Here is a 13,365-nt window from a genome sequence, read left to right on the forward strand (position 1 = left end):
CTAGGTCATCGAAAGAGCTGAGGATTTGTGGGAGATTTGTGGAATGTTATTTCTGTCTGATGCAAAGCAAAATAAAACATATATATGTTTGTAAACCTTAAAAATGTTCCCCACATGCAGTTTGGTGTATAACAAATCTCCACATGATATTACATAGTCATGATTCATGAAATAGTAATTCAAAAAATTATGAAATTATTTTGCAATTTGTTGTCTCTTTCTTCCTTAGATCCGAGTGGATGGCATACCTCCCCCATCCCAGAGTGCTTTGCTGTATGAGACCGTTACAGTGGTTGAAGGGAAACCTATTCTGCGTGACATGGTATTCAGCCCTGACTACCAATACATTTACCTGCTGAGTGACAAACAGGTGAGAGAAGCACGCACACACACACAAACACACACACAGCATAAAGAAAGCACTGACCACAAAAGACGATCCATAGTTTTATTTCAGGATGTGAGAAAGGAAAAGTATGAACTCGTCTACAGTAGATTGTTCCAGCATTAACGACCACAGTTTAATTTTTATTTTTTTTAATTTTTTTTACTAGTCAAGTCAGTTAAGAACAAATTCTTATTTTCAATGACGGCCTAGGAACAGTGGGTTAACTGCCTGTTCAGGGGCAGAATGACAGATTTGTACCTTGTCAGCTCGGGTATTCGAACTTGCAACCTTTCGGTTCCTAGTTCAACGCTCTAACCACTAGGCTACCCTGCCGCCCCAATACAGTGTTGTCTTACTTTCAGAGATTCTCAGACCTTTATGTAATCTCTAGCTTATTTACTTCTCGAGAGATTTACTTTTGTTTCATGGTTCCAATCATAATGCGTGTGAAAATATTTGTTCTGCGCTATGATGACCTATCTTGGCCATATAAAGATACATTTGTCAAAAGGAATCAAATTAGACTCAGGCACTGTCAACAGTCTGCTTTGTTTTAAAACCTAACCGGAATTTCAGTTATGTTGTTTTAGAATCTGCGCGACAGGAAGACGGAATATGAAACACCAGTTCTGTCTTTGAATTCTGCCTCAGCTGGTTCCCTAATAGGAAACCTCGGGGAAGTGTCTCCATGGAGAGGCTTGCAGAATAGCTCTATTCTAAGAGGTCTTATTGTACAGCTGAGGATCGGATAGGAAGGTTAACACACCAAGTTCCTCTGCAGCTGACTAGAAGAGAGCCACATACATACAGTACACGCAGCTGCGCACAATAATGATGCTGGTTCCCTGCATAATACATCTTTCAGAGGTTATTTGTTTTGTTCGGAATTGAGCAATTCATTGAAAGAAAGGATGAATCGCTGTCGTTGTGCAGTTCTCACAAAGATTTGATCTTTGGCCGTTCACTTTTTGCCGCCAGAATGCATGTCTCAGAGAAAAGAAAGAAAGAGCCCTCCAATGAGGAGACTTGGCAGGCTGTCTTGTGATTTAGAAAAGGTCTGCGTCGTCGAAATGAGGAGATATGATTTTGGCGCAGTGTTATATAAGTAGATATACGCCATGCAGCTTGTAGAGCTCTTGTTAAACCTCAGTACTACAGTTTAGTGGACAGCAAAAAAAATACAACTTTTCCCTAAACTCCCAGCTATAATCCAGAGTTGTCATTGAAGAGTTGTTAGATTGAGACTGATGTTAGGGAGAAGTGGTGCATGATCAAAGGAATAGAGCAGCCCCTCCAGGAGCATGGGGGGGGGGGTGGCCACGAGGACAGGAATCACAGAGGAGAGGAGGATCCCCTAATGCCAGAATGAAAGAATGGAATCTGATAGAGGGAGAATGGCACTGCTCTGTGCGGCCGAGCTCATTCACTCAAACAATGGGCTTCCTTACGCATGATGGAGTAAAACCACATGGGTCTGCTCCAGATATTGATATTTCCCCATAATGATTAAATGTGAGGCACTCCGATGCTTAAGCGTGTGTCAAATGATTCCCAATTGATTTGTTTTGTATGCAGAATGTGTATTAAGAGCTGTTTATCTGGAACTGATTAAAGAAAAGCATGTAGAGTCGATCCTTTTTCTCATCTTCTCTAAAACCACTCCTGCACTGGGATTTTTGCCTACTGTACCGTACATGCGTCTTCAGAGCCTTCCTCCTGCTTACGGTTTCAGTATTTATGAAATGTGAATGAATTGCGGTAGGTAAATAATTAATAGGCAACACTGACCGGCAGAGCAGAGCATTGCAGGGAGATTTGAATATTTCATTAAAGGCAGGTGCACAGGTTGGCGTGAGGGCACCTCAGCCCCATAACGACCCTCTTGTTGTAGGTCATCACAGGGAGGTAAATACATTGGATCAAAGATGAACTCCTATAGCGCTCTGCCTTTCACACGGGTCCACTTTAAACACTGATTAATGTGTGGCAGTTGATGATGCTATTTTCATACACTAACTTTAACAGTACTGTGCATATATAATATATAACCATCATACATAAAAAGGATAAAAGATAGTACTCAGTGGACGGCCTGCTTTTATTATCGATTTACAGCTGCACTATGCAAAAATCGCTCCGCCATTTCCTGGTTATTAAAATTCACCTAATTTCAGTTTATGTGACAAAATAAGCATGTATAGTGTAGAGAATCATTGTACCATCTAAACCACTGTGATATATATTTTCCATAAGCAAAAATATTGTATTTTCAGCTGGTTTTAGCTGGTGTACAAAACTGAAAGTAAAAGATGCAAAAACTGAACTTAAGGACAGGAAGCATAGAAATAGCGCACAGAGACCAGATATACCGTTTCTTAGACTTGCTTTTAATGAGAATGACAGATCTATAACTCACATTTCTTTGTGAATTTGGTCAGGTCGCCCAAAAAGTTACATATTGCAGCTTCAATAAAATGTACTTGTTTAATTCCATCCCTTTGTGAGTTGTCTGTCTGCAAGGTGCTTGTGGGATGCTGAAAGCCGAGCATCATGTCATAAACGGAGACTTAGGGCAGAGGATTATAAAACATGTCGGTGGTGGTGGTGTGTTTACATGCTGGCTCTTTGCTGCATAAATTAGCATGGGACAGGAAGCACAGATCTCGGCATAACACCTCGCCCACCCACCGCCTGACTCCCTGACACTAGAGGCAGAGAGGCAGGCCTGCGCTCCACAGGGCCTGCCAGGCTTAACGCTTAGCGTTAATGCTAGTAGCCCTCTCCACTGCAGCAGTACTTGGAACCAGAAGCTCAGCAACTTGAAAGGCAACGCCACATCCCTTTGGGCGGGATTGTGTTTTTCTCTGTTTCAAAATTATAAAAAATTAAGGCGATCAAAGGAGATTAGGTACCCTCAGCGTAAGCATTTCAGCACTTTAGGAGAGATGAAAGTGGCAAGGATGTCTTTGTTAAAGTCCTTTCCGGGCACATGATTGACATGCAGAGAATGGCGTTGTGCATACGGTGTATGTGGCATATTACCCAGTGACATCTGGAAATGTAAAAGGATGGTCTCACTTGATGCCAAAGGGAGGGGGATGATCACTAAAATATATTTTTTTATATATTTAAATCAATCATTCAAGGCAACCCATTAGACTGTGCCTGTTTACGACACGGGAACAACCGCAAATGACTCTTTCCACTGACTCTGCACTGTGTCACTCTTAGTTAGCCATGGGTGGTATGTTGAATAAGTCGTCTAGCGTTTAAAGGCTTGAAATGTTTACTAACACTGTTGAATTGACCCACTCTATCACTGCAGAGGCTGGAGGCTTAGCTGGTGTCACTGAACCAAATACAGTGTAGTGTAAAGTAGTGTAGTCTAGTGTAGTGTAGTGCTTACAGTTTTTTGGTCTGATGCATCCACATCATCTCTTACACTAAAAAAAGATTTTCAGCATCCGAGACGTCTGTGTCGAAAGCCACAGTTTAATAAATTGATTCAGACCTTGTGTCGGGGAATTGTTTAGTCTGTGAAGCCTGGATGTGCCCTAAAACCCATGAAAATTGTGAGCATAAAATTTTCACTCTGTTTTGTTTCATAGCAGAAAATCTTACGTAAACTTAATGCTATCATGACAAATTCACGGTTATGGCTTGGATTTAGATTTGTTTGACACTCTCTTCGCATTTAAAAAAAAACCTGTATGTGTGAAAAGCACAGTGCTAGCGTGCTAGCGTGAGCCTATGAGGGTGTGTGTGGGTTGAATCAGATGGTAAGCTGAAGCTCTGTTGTGCTCTGCAGGTGAGCAGGTTACCTGTGGAGAGCTGTGGCCAGTACACCACCTGCAAGACCTGTCTGGGCTCTGGAGATCCCCACTGTGGATGGTGTGTTCTTCACAACAAGTAAGTGGATCACTTTACATTCATATCTTGTAAGGCTAAATGAATGTATTGGGGGAGGAAAAGAATGGTTGGTTGGTTTGTGTGATCAAGTTGCCTCAGTTGATGCCAACTTTAACAGAATTAATTGATTCCAGAACTGCTGCACAGATTTCCAAGGTGACATTTGATACCAATCAAAGTGAGAATAATGGAGGCTCTGTTAAACATCAGGGTGGCCAGATGCTGTTGGAATGTAAAAGTCTAGCAGCAATACAGCCAGTTTATTATGGACTTTTAATAGCACCACTAAGAGATCCGGGGTTCAGCCCAACTAGTGGGAAGCTGCCTGCTGTCACCCAGTCCACCTGGCCCGCTCTAGTCTGCTCCACACAGGAAGTGACAGGTGACAGCTGCTCCAGATGTGATCCTTCCTGTTGACCCCTGGGATGACCCCTGGGCAGCAGCTAGTAGGAGCTCAGGAAATGTCTAAATATTGCTGGCCCTCTGCCACTCCTCTCTCACTCCCTCACTTGTCATCATGCAACTTTTTCCTCCAGTCCCATGACTGGGTACGTCATGACAGAGTGATGTGTTCAGTTATGGGGAGAAGGGTATTCCTGCGAAGGGAGAAGCATGTGTGGCTGCTGCATAGTGTACACTTTAATTTATTGAGTGTAATGGCCACAATATGGAGGGGGTTTCTCTGACATATGATTAACGGAAAAACAAAGTAACACTAATAAAGTAGAGCAGAAATCCCCTGAGTGGATTTCAATGAAAGGTCCAGAAATGTAAGCACGTCTTTCAAATAGCAAGCCATGGAAAAGTCCTGAAACTGTTTCATTATGTTACATTTCTCACACTAAGGCCTGGTTTTGTCACTGTGTTACATATCTAGATAATGTCCAGAGGTAGATGAAAATCTTTTTTTCTGAGCCTAAGACCTCAATGATATCCAATTTTAAAAAATTACAAATAAATGAATTCAGTCCTTTTATATTTCTCCCTGCCATCCATACTTTAATCAAGATAACAATCTTCGGACTGATGATGTAATAAATAGCATAGATTTTGCCAAACTAGTTTGAAAGTGACATTTGTTTGCATATTAATGCGATATCCCCAACAGTTTTTACATGACCTTGTGACAACCACTGCACAGCGCAATTAGTGTGAGATCAAGCAAAGTGATGAATAGATTGAATGGCTGAATTGTGCCTGATTCATACGTCCAACCTCTGTTCCTCTCTGGTGAAGCGTCATTCCTGTGTGACACAATCCGCTTCTATTCCCATCCACTCGTGTTCTGCTCCTTTAGGGGGCTTCAACGTGCTGTCTGTCAGGCTTGCTGTCTACTTGAACCCCTATGATGCTCAAACAGAGAAACAAAGGGAATTTGATTGGGTCAGATTGAGATGGGGTGACAGGCACATTCAGTCAGTGGGACAGCAGACACACTCAGGTCATATGCTCGGTGGAGTCTGAGTTGTGTCGTCTCACAGTGTTGGGGCCCATGAGAAATAGAGAGCAGGGCTTTGTTCCTCCTAGCAGGGTACAGGCCAGGCCAGGCAACCTCAGACTGCTCATTCATGTGCAGGAGGTAACTCAAATTACTGGGATGACTCGCTTCCATGGACCACAATGGGCATCTCCTATTCAAGCCCAGTCAATGAGCCACGTTTTCAGCACACACTTTACTTGGTGCTCAACTTTAAATTGTCTTTAATTTTTAGAATTTCTGACCAGACTACTAAAACTCATTGTGGTTTCTTCGATATCTTTGATATTACTTTTTCTAGGCCAATCGATGCGGTCACAGGTCCTAAAATGAAACTAATAATATACTGAACTTTCTAAAGCAGTTTTTTTTGTGGTCTTGAGGTTTTTTATTTTGAGTCCTTTGTGGGATATTGCTTTTTTGATCATGAGGTAGCTATTTCAGCTGTATATTTCAGTGTTTAACACAGATGTCTGCAATGGCCCCATTCAACCCTTGCTCTCATTTCACGGATAGAGAGCTTTATTTTGGTACATCTGTGTGACATAACTCTCAAGACCTCATTTAAGGCACTTATCAATCTGAATGCACTGCCTCAAGCTTTTGAAGGTGGTATGATGAGTTTTCATATGAAAACTGTGGTGTGGGTTGTCATGTGCTCCTCTGATCTGTAATATCTACATTTATCTAGGCACTTATCACTTGTCTTGCTACTGTTATGACACGTATTGGAGTGATGCTCCGAAAAACGATGCAGTGAAATTTGGGGGTTGTTAAATCTTAATTCTTAAACCGTGTTGCCAGAGCTCCCCTTCCCTTGGGAAGATGGGTTGCCATGGGAGATGGCTGTTCAAAAACACCCCCTGCCAAAAACACTCTTGTTTGGGAGACTAGCTTTGACCTGCTTCCCTTTCTTTTACTTGTTGTCTCTGCTTTGTCTGCTATTCCTCCAGGGCTCTTTAGCCTCGAGCCATCATGTTAGTCGAGCCAGGGTAGAGGAGAAAAAAAATGCACCCTGGGAAATGGTCTGTGTCCATGGCAACAACAGGAAACTGGAAGATGGATTTGCAGTGTGATTCAAATCAGGCTTATTTAGTGATTTCTCTGCTACTCTATCTGTTGAGTGGGGCATTGGTTAGGATGTCTCATGTGGCATTTATCTTGTGGAAACTTCCCCTACTCAAGAGACTTCATTAATGTTCTATAAATGATGAAAGCACACCGTGAAATGACAGCACGCCATCATATGTCAGTATCTGTTCAGTTATTAATGTAAAGTGCTCACTGAATGGTGAAGGTACCTCTGCGTTAGTTTAAATAAGACTGGGATTGTCAGCGTATTATTATAATTAGAGGATCATTGAGAGCAACTACTATTACATGAAAATATCATATGCTTTTGCTTTTAATGTAATATGGAACATCTGCAATGTTTACTGTTTAAAGACAGCCTTTCTTTTATCCAACATTTTGCAGAGCAGCAAATGCACATTCTGAAAATGTTGTCCGATGTCTTTGAGAGAAGGTGTTTCAAATTAACATGGTTCAAGGTTATAGTAAAAAGGACAGTGAAGAAAGCCTGTGATAAGTGACTGCCCTTTCAATAGTTTTGCCCCCTCAGCAGACATGATTGTCTCTTGTGTTGTCTTTCTCTCTAATCAAAGTCAAATAGATAATTAACCCAGACCCTTAGTGGCTGTTACGGCCCCCACCCTCCCCATATCAATTAATGTGCTCAATTGATCCTGTCTCTGTGTCCCAATGCTTCCCAGTTAACCCCAACACTGCCATTTTAGTTATGTAATGACATTATTAGTAGATGATTTAAATGTGTTATGAAAGGCTTTTTTAATCTCCTCCGTCCAATTAATAATTTGAACAAGTTGAAACTTTGCCTTTTCGTGTCAGAATGAACACAGAGGTCATAATTGCCAGGTCGCAATTGTAAATGAAAACATGTTCTCAACTTGCCTACTTGGTTAAGTAAAGGTGAAACAAAAAAATTAAATAATGTGGTTTGAATGTGGCCTAGGATTTATTTAATAGAATTCACATAACCTGAAGTGGTGAATTGGGCATGTAGGGAGGGAGCCTATCTGCCAAAATAAATGACTAAATCAGTTACTCCACTCTCCTGGGCTTATTCCTTAGAAAAAGCCTGTTCTCAAGTTTAAATGAAGCCATGTGCTCAACGCGTGGCTTTCTCTTAGGGTTAATGTGAGCCCCCAATCTCCCGTTTCTCACCCATGTCCCTCTAGTGCCGTTAGTGCCTCGCTACATTCTCCTCTGACAGTTTCTATCCCCATTCACCTGATCATATATTACAGAGGACTCCTCACCTGCTAATTGAAGATGTGTTGAGTCCATTTTGTCCCCACAAAGAACAGTCACTAATGCAGGTCCCTGATCCCCTGGATTTCTCATGGCGTCATTGCAGGGCTGTTAGAGAGAGAAAGAAAGAAAGCAGCTGAAGGGACCTCCACCCCAGGGGGACAACGTTTCCCCATAAATCACATATCTGCCATTCCACTAGGAAGAGGGCTGCACTGTAATTGAATTAAATCTCATTCCTGGAAACTGAATGAGAAGAAATGACAAAGCAACAGAAGAGTCGCAGTGATATGAATTGTTTGTTGTTGGCTGGCGAGGAGACGCACCACAGTTCCACTTACTTTACAGAGAGCAGTCATGTCTAGGCCCTGCATTTTTTATTAAGCCTACCCCCATTCTTTCCCCAGACATATGGCTTTAATTAGAAGTAAACAAATCATTTATGGTGTGTTGCGTCTCGGGTAAAAAAAAAACAGCCCTGGAACTGTAGCGGCTTCTTAATTCTTTAAGAAGATGTTCTTCTAAAGGAAAATAAAATAAATTTCCTTCCGGAGACACGCTTATCAATGCGCTTAAGTTGAATGCTAACCTTCAAATCAAGTTTGTGCTTCACTGCTTCTGCTTTCTCGCATTGACGAGCCTGTGAAATATTAGTAGGCATGTGACACATTTCAAGTTTATTTTATTGGCAGAACAAAACAGTTTATATATTCATTCATTTCATTTCGATGTTTATTTTTTTCCTTATATTTAGTTTTCATCACGTTACAATATTTTATTGAATGGTTTCTGGACATGGTGTTAATGGAGATTGTAGTGAGATAATGCTGTGTGTTGTCATGCTCTGCTCTGTCTGTCCCCATGTGAAATAATCCCTAATCGTCTGCAGTAAAATCCAGTGACATATTGGACATGGTAAAAAGGACAGGGCTGGTTGGTGCGTAAGCAGGAGTTTTTATTGGGGATAATCCTCAGCCACTTTCAGTGCAGCTGTCAAGCTTAAACATGTGAAACTTTTAACTGCACTTACAGTAACGCCACGTCTAACAAATGTGCTGCTGTTATAAATGTTTTAATATCCGGCTGCTCCTTAGAATCTGTGAGGAGAAAAATAGGACATTCACTTCCACAGCAGATAATAACAGGCTTAAAACAAAACTGCAACAAGAGAGAGAACGGCTGCTATTAACCTGCTCATATTTTTGTCACAAAAAAACATTTGGTTGAATTGTCATTGTTCTGGCTTCAATAGGGATTTATGAAAGAATTGGTTACAATCATAAAGACCAGGTAAATTAGGTAAATTAGCAGTATAAAAGTTTCTGCTATGCAACATTAACCTGACAATGGGGAAATTGGTGACAAAAACATCTTTGAAGTTTGTTGCGACGTGATGCTTGGCTCAGAATATTTCAAAATGTGTCATTTTGGGGTATTTCCATGTATTTTCCTAAATGTGTGTTCATGATTAGAGTAGATTAGATGTCTATTTAGTCACATGCACTGGGTTGAATATGTAGTTGCAGTACACAGTGAAATACTTAAGCTCCGAGCTCCAACAGTGCAGGTGTGAAGAAAAAGTAGAAACCTGCCATGTTTTGTAGGAGCTCGAAGCGAGGCACCATCCATTGGTGCCATGTTAGCCCTACCTTAGTTCATACACTGGAATCATTTCTATGCTGCTCATACCTGACCTGCCCACTTAAACCACCTCAGTCATTTGTTACACCTAAATCTTATTCCAGAGGTTACACGTTTGTGCCAGACTCCCGGTGCTCTGTTGGACAATGGAGTGGATGGATTTTTACCCAGTAATATGGCTGCAGGCTGTGTACTGCATTGAGCTGAGTGTCATTTTAGGAGTAGTACAGCATGTAATGTTGTGATCATTATTGACCCCTAACCTCATTGGGTTTTCTCCCAGGTGTTCCAGACAGGAGGCCTGTGAGAAGTGGGCCGAGCCGCAGCATTTTAACACAGAGCTGGACCAGTGTGTGGACATTAGTGTCACACCTAACAACATATCTGTGACCTCTACTTCCACCCAGGTAATTACAGGCTGTAAAAAAATAAAACAAATAAAAAATGTTCTCACCAGAGAAAAGCACGACGCTAGCTAATCTCAACATGACCAATATGGAGTTGGCTCATTAAGCTGTCGTTAAAGATTTCTGGTGTTAGTCTAACCTTCACTGAGATGCAAGGATACGCGCAGGGACGACTCCACCTGTCACCTGATATGCTTCTCTCCCGTCTCTCTCCCCCCTCCTCCCTCCAGCTGAGTGTGAAAGTGGTAAACGTGCCCAGCCTGTCAGCCGGGGTGACGTGTGTGTTTGAGGAGTTGACAGAGAGCCCAGGGGAGGTGCTGGCCAAGGGGCAGATCCTCTGTATGTCCCCCTCCCTCAGAGATGTCCCCTCCCTCGCACAGGGATACGGTAAAGCTTCTATCAGATACCACTATAAATCTATAGTAATAATACTAATAATATAAACCATTTAGCAGATGCTTTTATCCAATGCGACTTACATTTTACATATGGGTGGTCACGGGAATCAAACCCACTATGCGGGCATTACAAGCGCCATGCTCTATCAACTGAGATACAGAGGACCACGTTCAAAGGTTGTCCGTGGAATAATAATGTTGTTATTTTCTGATGATCATATTTATCACTATAGCCATACTTTTTGTGTATGATATTATCTATACGTTTTCATACACTTCAGTTGGTTGTATCATATTTGCTTTTTGTTCAGACTGCTGTAATGTGTCTGACGTACACAGTGTTTTGGTTTTTCTGAGCCTTGTGGACATGGGCCTTAATGTGTTTTTCGAAAACAACTGAATGCTCTTGCTGGATCTACTGATGGGAACCTGAAAAGTGCAGTAGCTCGTGTTTTGTTCCATTAGCGGCAATTATTTCAAGTCCACTAGAAATGCTTTGCCAATTATCTTGAAGTCAGGCCTACAGGTATAATTGGACTAGTTGAGATGCGGCCTTTACTTCAAATGAAATAGTACATCTGTTCATGGGTTCCTGTTTAGGACCATAAGTGCACTTCTCTTGGTAATGGAAATGTTAGATAAAAGGCAGGAGCAATTAGACATTTTTATACAAATCTACATGATTTCATTTGCTTAGAAGAAGATTATTTTCCTGGGGTATGGGATCTCAGACGGACGGATAATTGTTTCCGAGCTTCCAGGCTGTTTGGCTCACTGTGGGTCTTTTGTCATTTCAGGTGACAAGCGAGTGGTCAAGTTCTTCCTGAAGTCCAAGGAGACAGGGCACAAGTTCATCACCACTGACTTCATCTTCTACAACTGCAGCGTGCTCCAGTCGTAAGTATCTATCTATTACGATCTCTCATCTCGCTCTCTGAGGAGAGGAAATACAGAGGAGCGTTCAGTGAAGTAACATATTGATTGGGTCAGTCCGTCACTTGAAGTTACTTGATGATTTCTATGGGACTGTGTAGCCACGTCAGGCTGAGAAACTGCCTTGACAAGTCACAGGTTACCTGTTTTTTTTTTCATTCATTTATCTCCTCGTCAAGTTGTTTTTATGATGGTATAAAAATACTGTAGGTCAGTGGTCACCGACTGGTCGATCACATTTCTAGTCGATTACCGAACATTTCTGTAGAAAAGCCGACGATAAAAGGCTTGCGTTCTTTTTTTGTATTATTCGTGTTGCGCTGTTGGCTGTAGGTACACTTGATTCAGAAGCCCTGCATACCGGGTTGGCAAAGTTTATAACCATTTCATTTGTCTGAAAATACAAACTCTGCCTACCTGGTGGACCAGGAGACCTGTGGCTAAATCGAGTGCGCCTACTGCGCTGGCCAATTGGATAGCTCAAATCACCATGCCTAGAAGTTTGATACTAACCTACCTGAGATTTCATAACTTTTAAAACAATGACCAGAGAGACTGTCAAAGAATACAGAAAAGAGCTGCTGTTTTTATGAGTGAGCTCAGGTTCAATTTTTCATTCAGCACTGTCACTGTTTTTATTCAACACTATTACAAAACATAAAACACCTACTGCCGTTTGCACTGCAGCTGCAATGAATGAGTAGCCCTGCATTTGTATTATTATTAGCAGCTCGTTATGTCTATTTTAACATCAAGGAATATTTCAGTTTCTCTGGTCATAGGAACAACATGAATTTCTGCTTGAGGCAGATGCTGATGCGATGCAACTCGAGTTTCACCATCAAGTGGACAACGGTGTCCCCTCTCTCTGATCAGTCTCACCAGAAGGAAAGGAAGGAGAGAGCATGGACCGTGAGAGGTGGACCCTCTGCTGCTCTCTCCCTCAATCCGCTGAGACTAATGCCATGTTCAAAACAACTGGGAACTCGTAACTCCGACATCTCCGACTTCAGTGCGTTCAAGACTTTTGGAAACTAGGGAAAAAACTAGATTAGACTGGGAAAAATTGCTTTGAATGGTCATCCAACTCGAAATCTTTGGCGTCTTTCTAGAGCCCCGACTTTCCGACCTGAACGTCACTGACGTCGTGATTTTATCTAGTTTTTTTCCAGTTGCCTTGAAAGCACCATCACCATCAAATACAGGTGCCATCAGTCCAGTAAAATAAAAAAGCAAATGATTTCAATTTATACTCAGCTGTGCCTCGCAGGTGCTACACCAACTGTTCTATTTTGTCATCAAAGCTCAAGTTTTGAAATATAATGTGGTCTGAGAAGAACAATATTGACATCTAGCCAATATGCTGTGATAATGTCTTAGGCCTGCCTACTGCACAAACCTCATTCCAACGTAACTGTTTTTATTAGGTTAATGTTTAAAAAATGCAAGTCATGTTTTAAAACAAATCTGAGTGGTAGATCTCGGCTTTGCTTTTTGACTGCGAAAGTGATCTTTACTCAGAAAAGGTTGGTGACCACTGCTGTAGATGGTATAAAGTTATGTTTATTGTCATTATTTTCAACAAGGACTTTCAGAAACTCGTCATGTTGGAAAGCAAAAATACAAGGAAGGACACATAAATACAATGACAAAACCAATGAGAACTGGCAATCATGCCATTCACAGGGTGATGTCCCACTGCTACGTCCATACTCCTTGTCGCTGTTATCCATCATACGACCACAGGACACATGACCAGATAACGTCCTGAACAGGCTGGCCAGATGCTGCTGGCTAATATGATTTCATATGGTCCTGGTCTGGAACAGCAGCAGCAGCCTCACGCAGGGCAGGGCCAGGCTTCCAGACCACATCTGTGCT

General features: G+C 41.8%; 1 protein-coding gene across 2 annotated transcripts in view; it reads left to right on the plus strand.

Moving 5' to 3' along the window:
- LOC112216034 (plexin A3) overlaps positions 1–13,365 on the plus strand; it is a 131,972-nt gene that overhangs the window by 62,547 nt on the left and 56,060 nt on the right. For both annotated transcript variants that reach the window (XM_042299430.1, XM_024375633.2), the window contains exons 4-8: positions 230–370; positions 4,197–4,297; positions 10,030–10,153; positions 10,384–10,540; positions 11,349–11,448. In XM_042299430.1, coding sequence (XP_042155364.1) covers positions 230–370; positions 4,197–4,297; positions 10,030–10,153; positions 10,384–10,540; positions 11,349–11,448 — 623 coding nt within the window. The remainder of the gene's footprint in view (positions 1–229; positions 371–4,196; positions 4,298–10,029; positions 10,154–10,383; positions 10,541–11,348; positions 11,449–13,365) is intronic.

The sequence above is a fragment of the Oncorhynchus tshawytscha genome, linkage group LG16 (genome assembly GCF_018296145.1).
Source record: "Oncorhynchus tshawytscha isolate Ot180627B linkage group LG16, Otsh_v2.0, whole genome shotgun sequence".
Taxonomy (NCBI): Eukaryota; Metazoa; Chordata; class Actinopteri; order Salmoniformes; family Salmonidae; genus Oncorhynchus; species Oncorhynchus tshawytscha.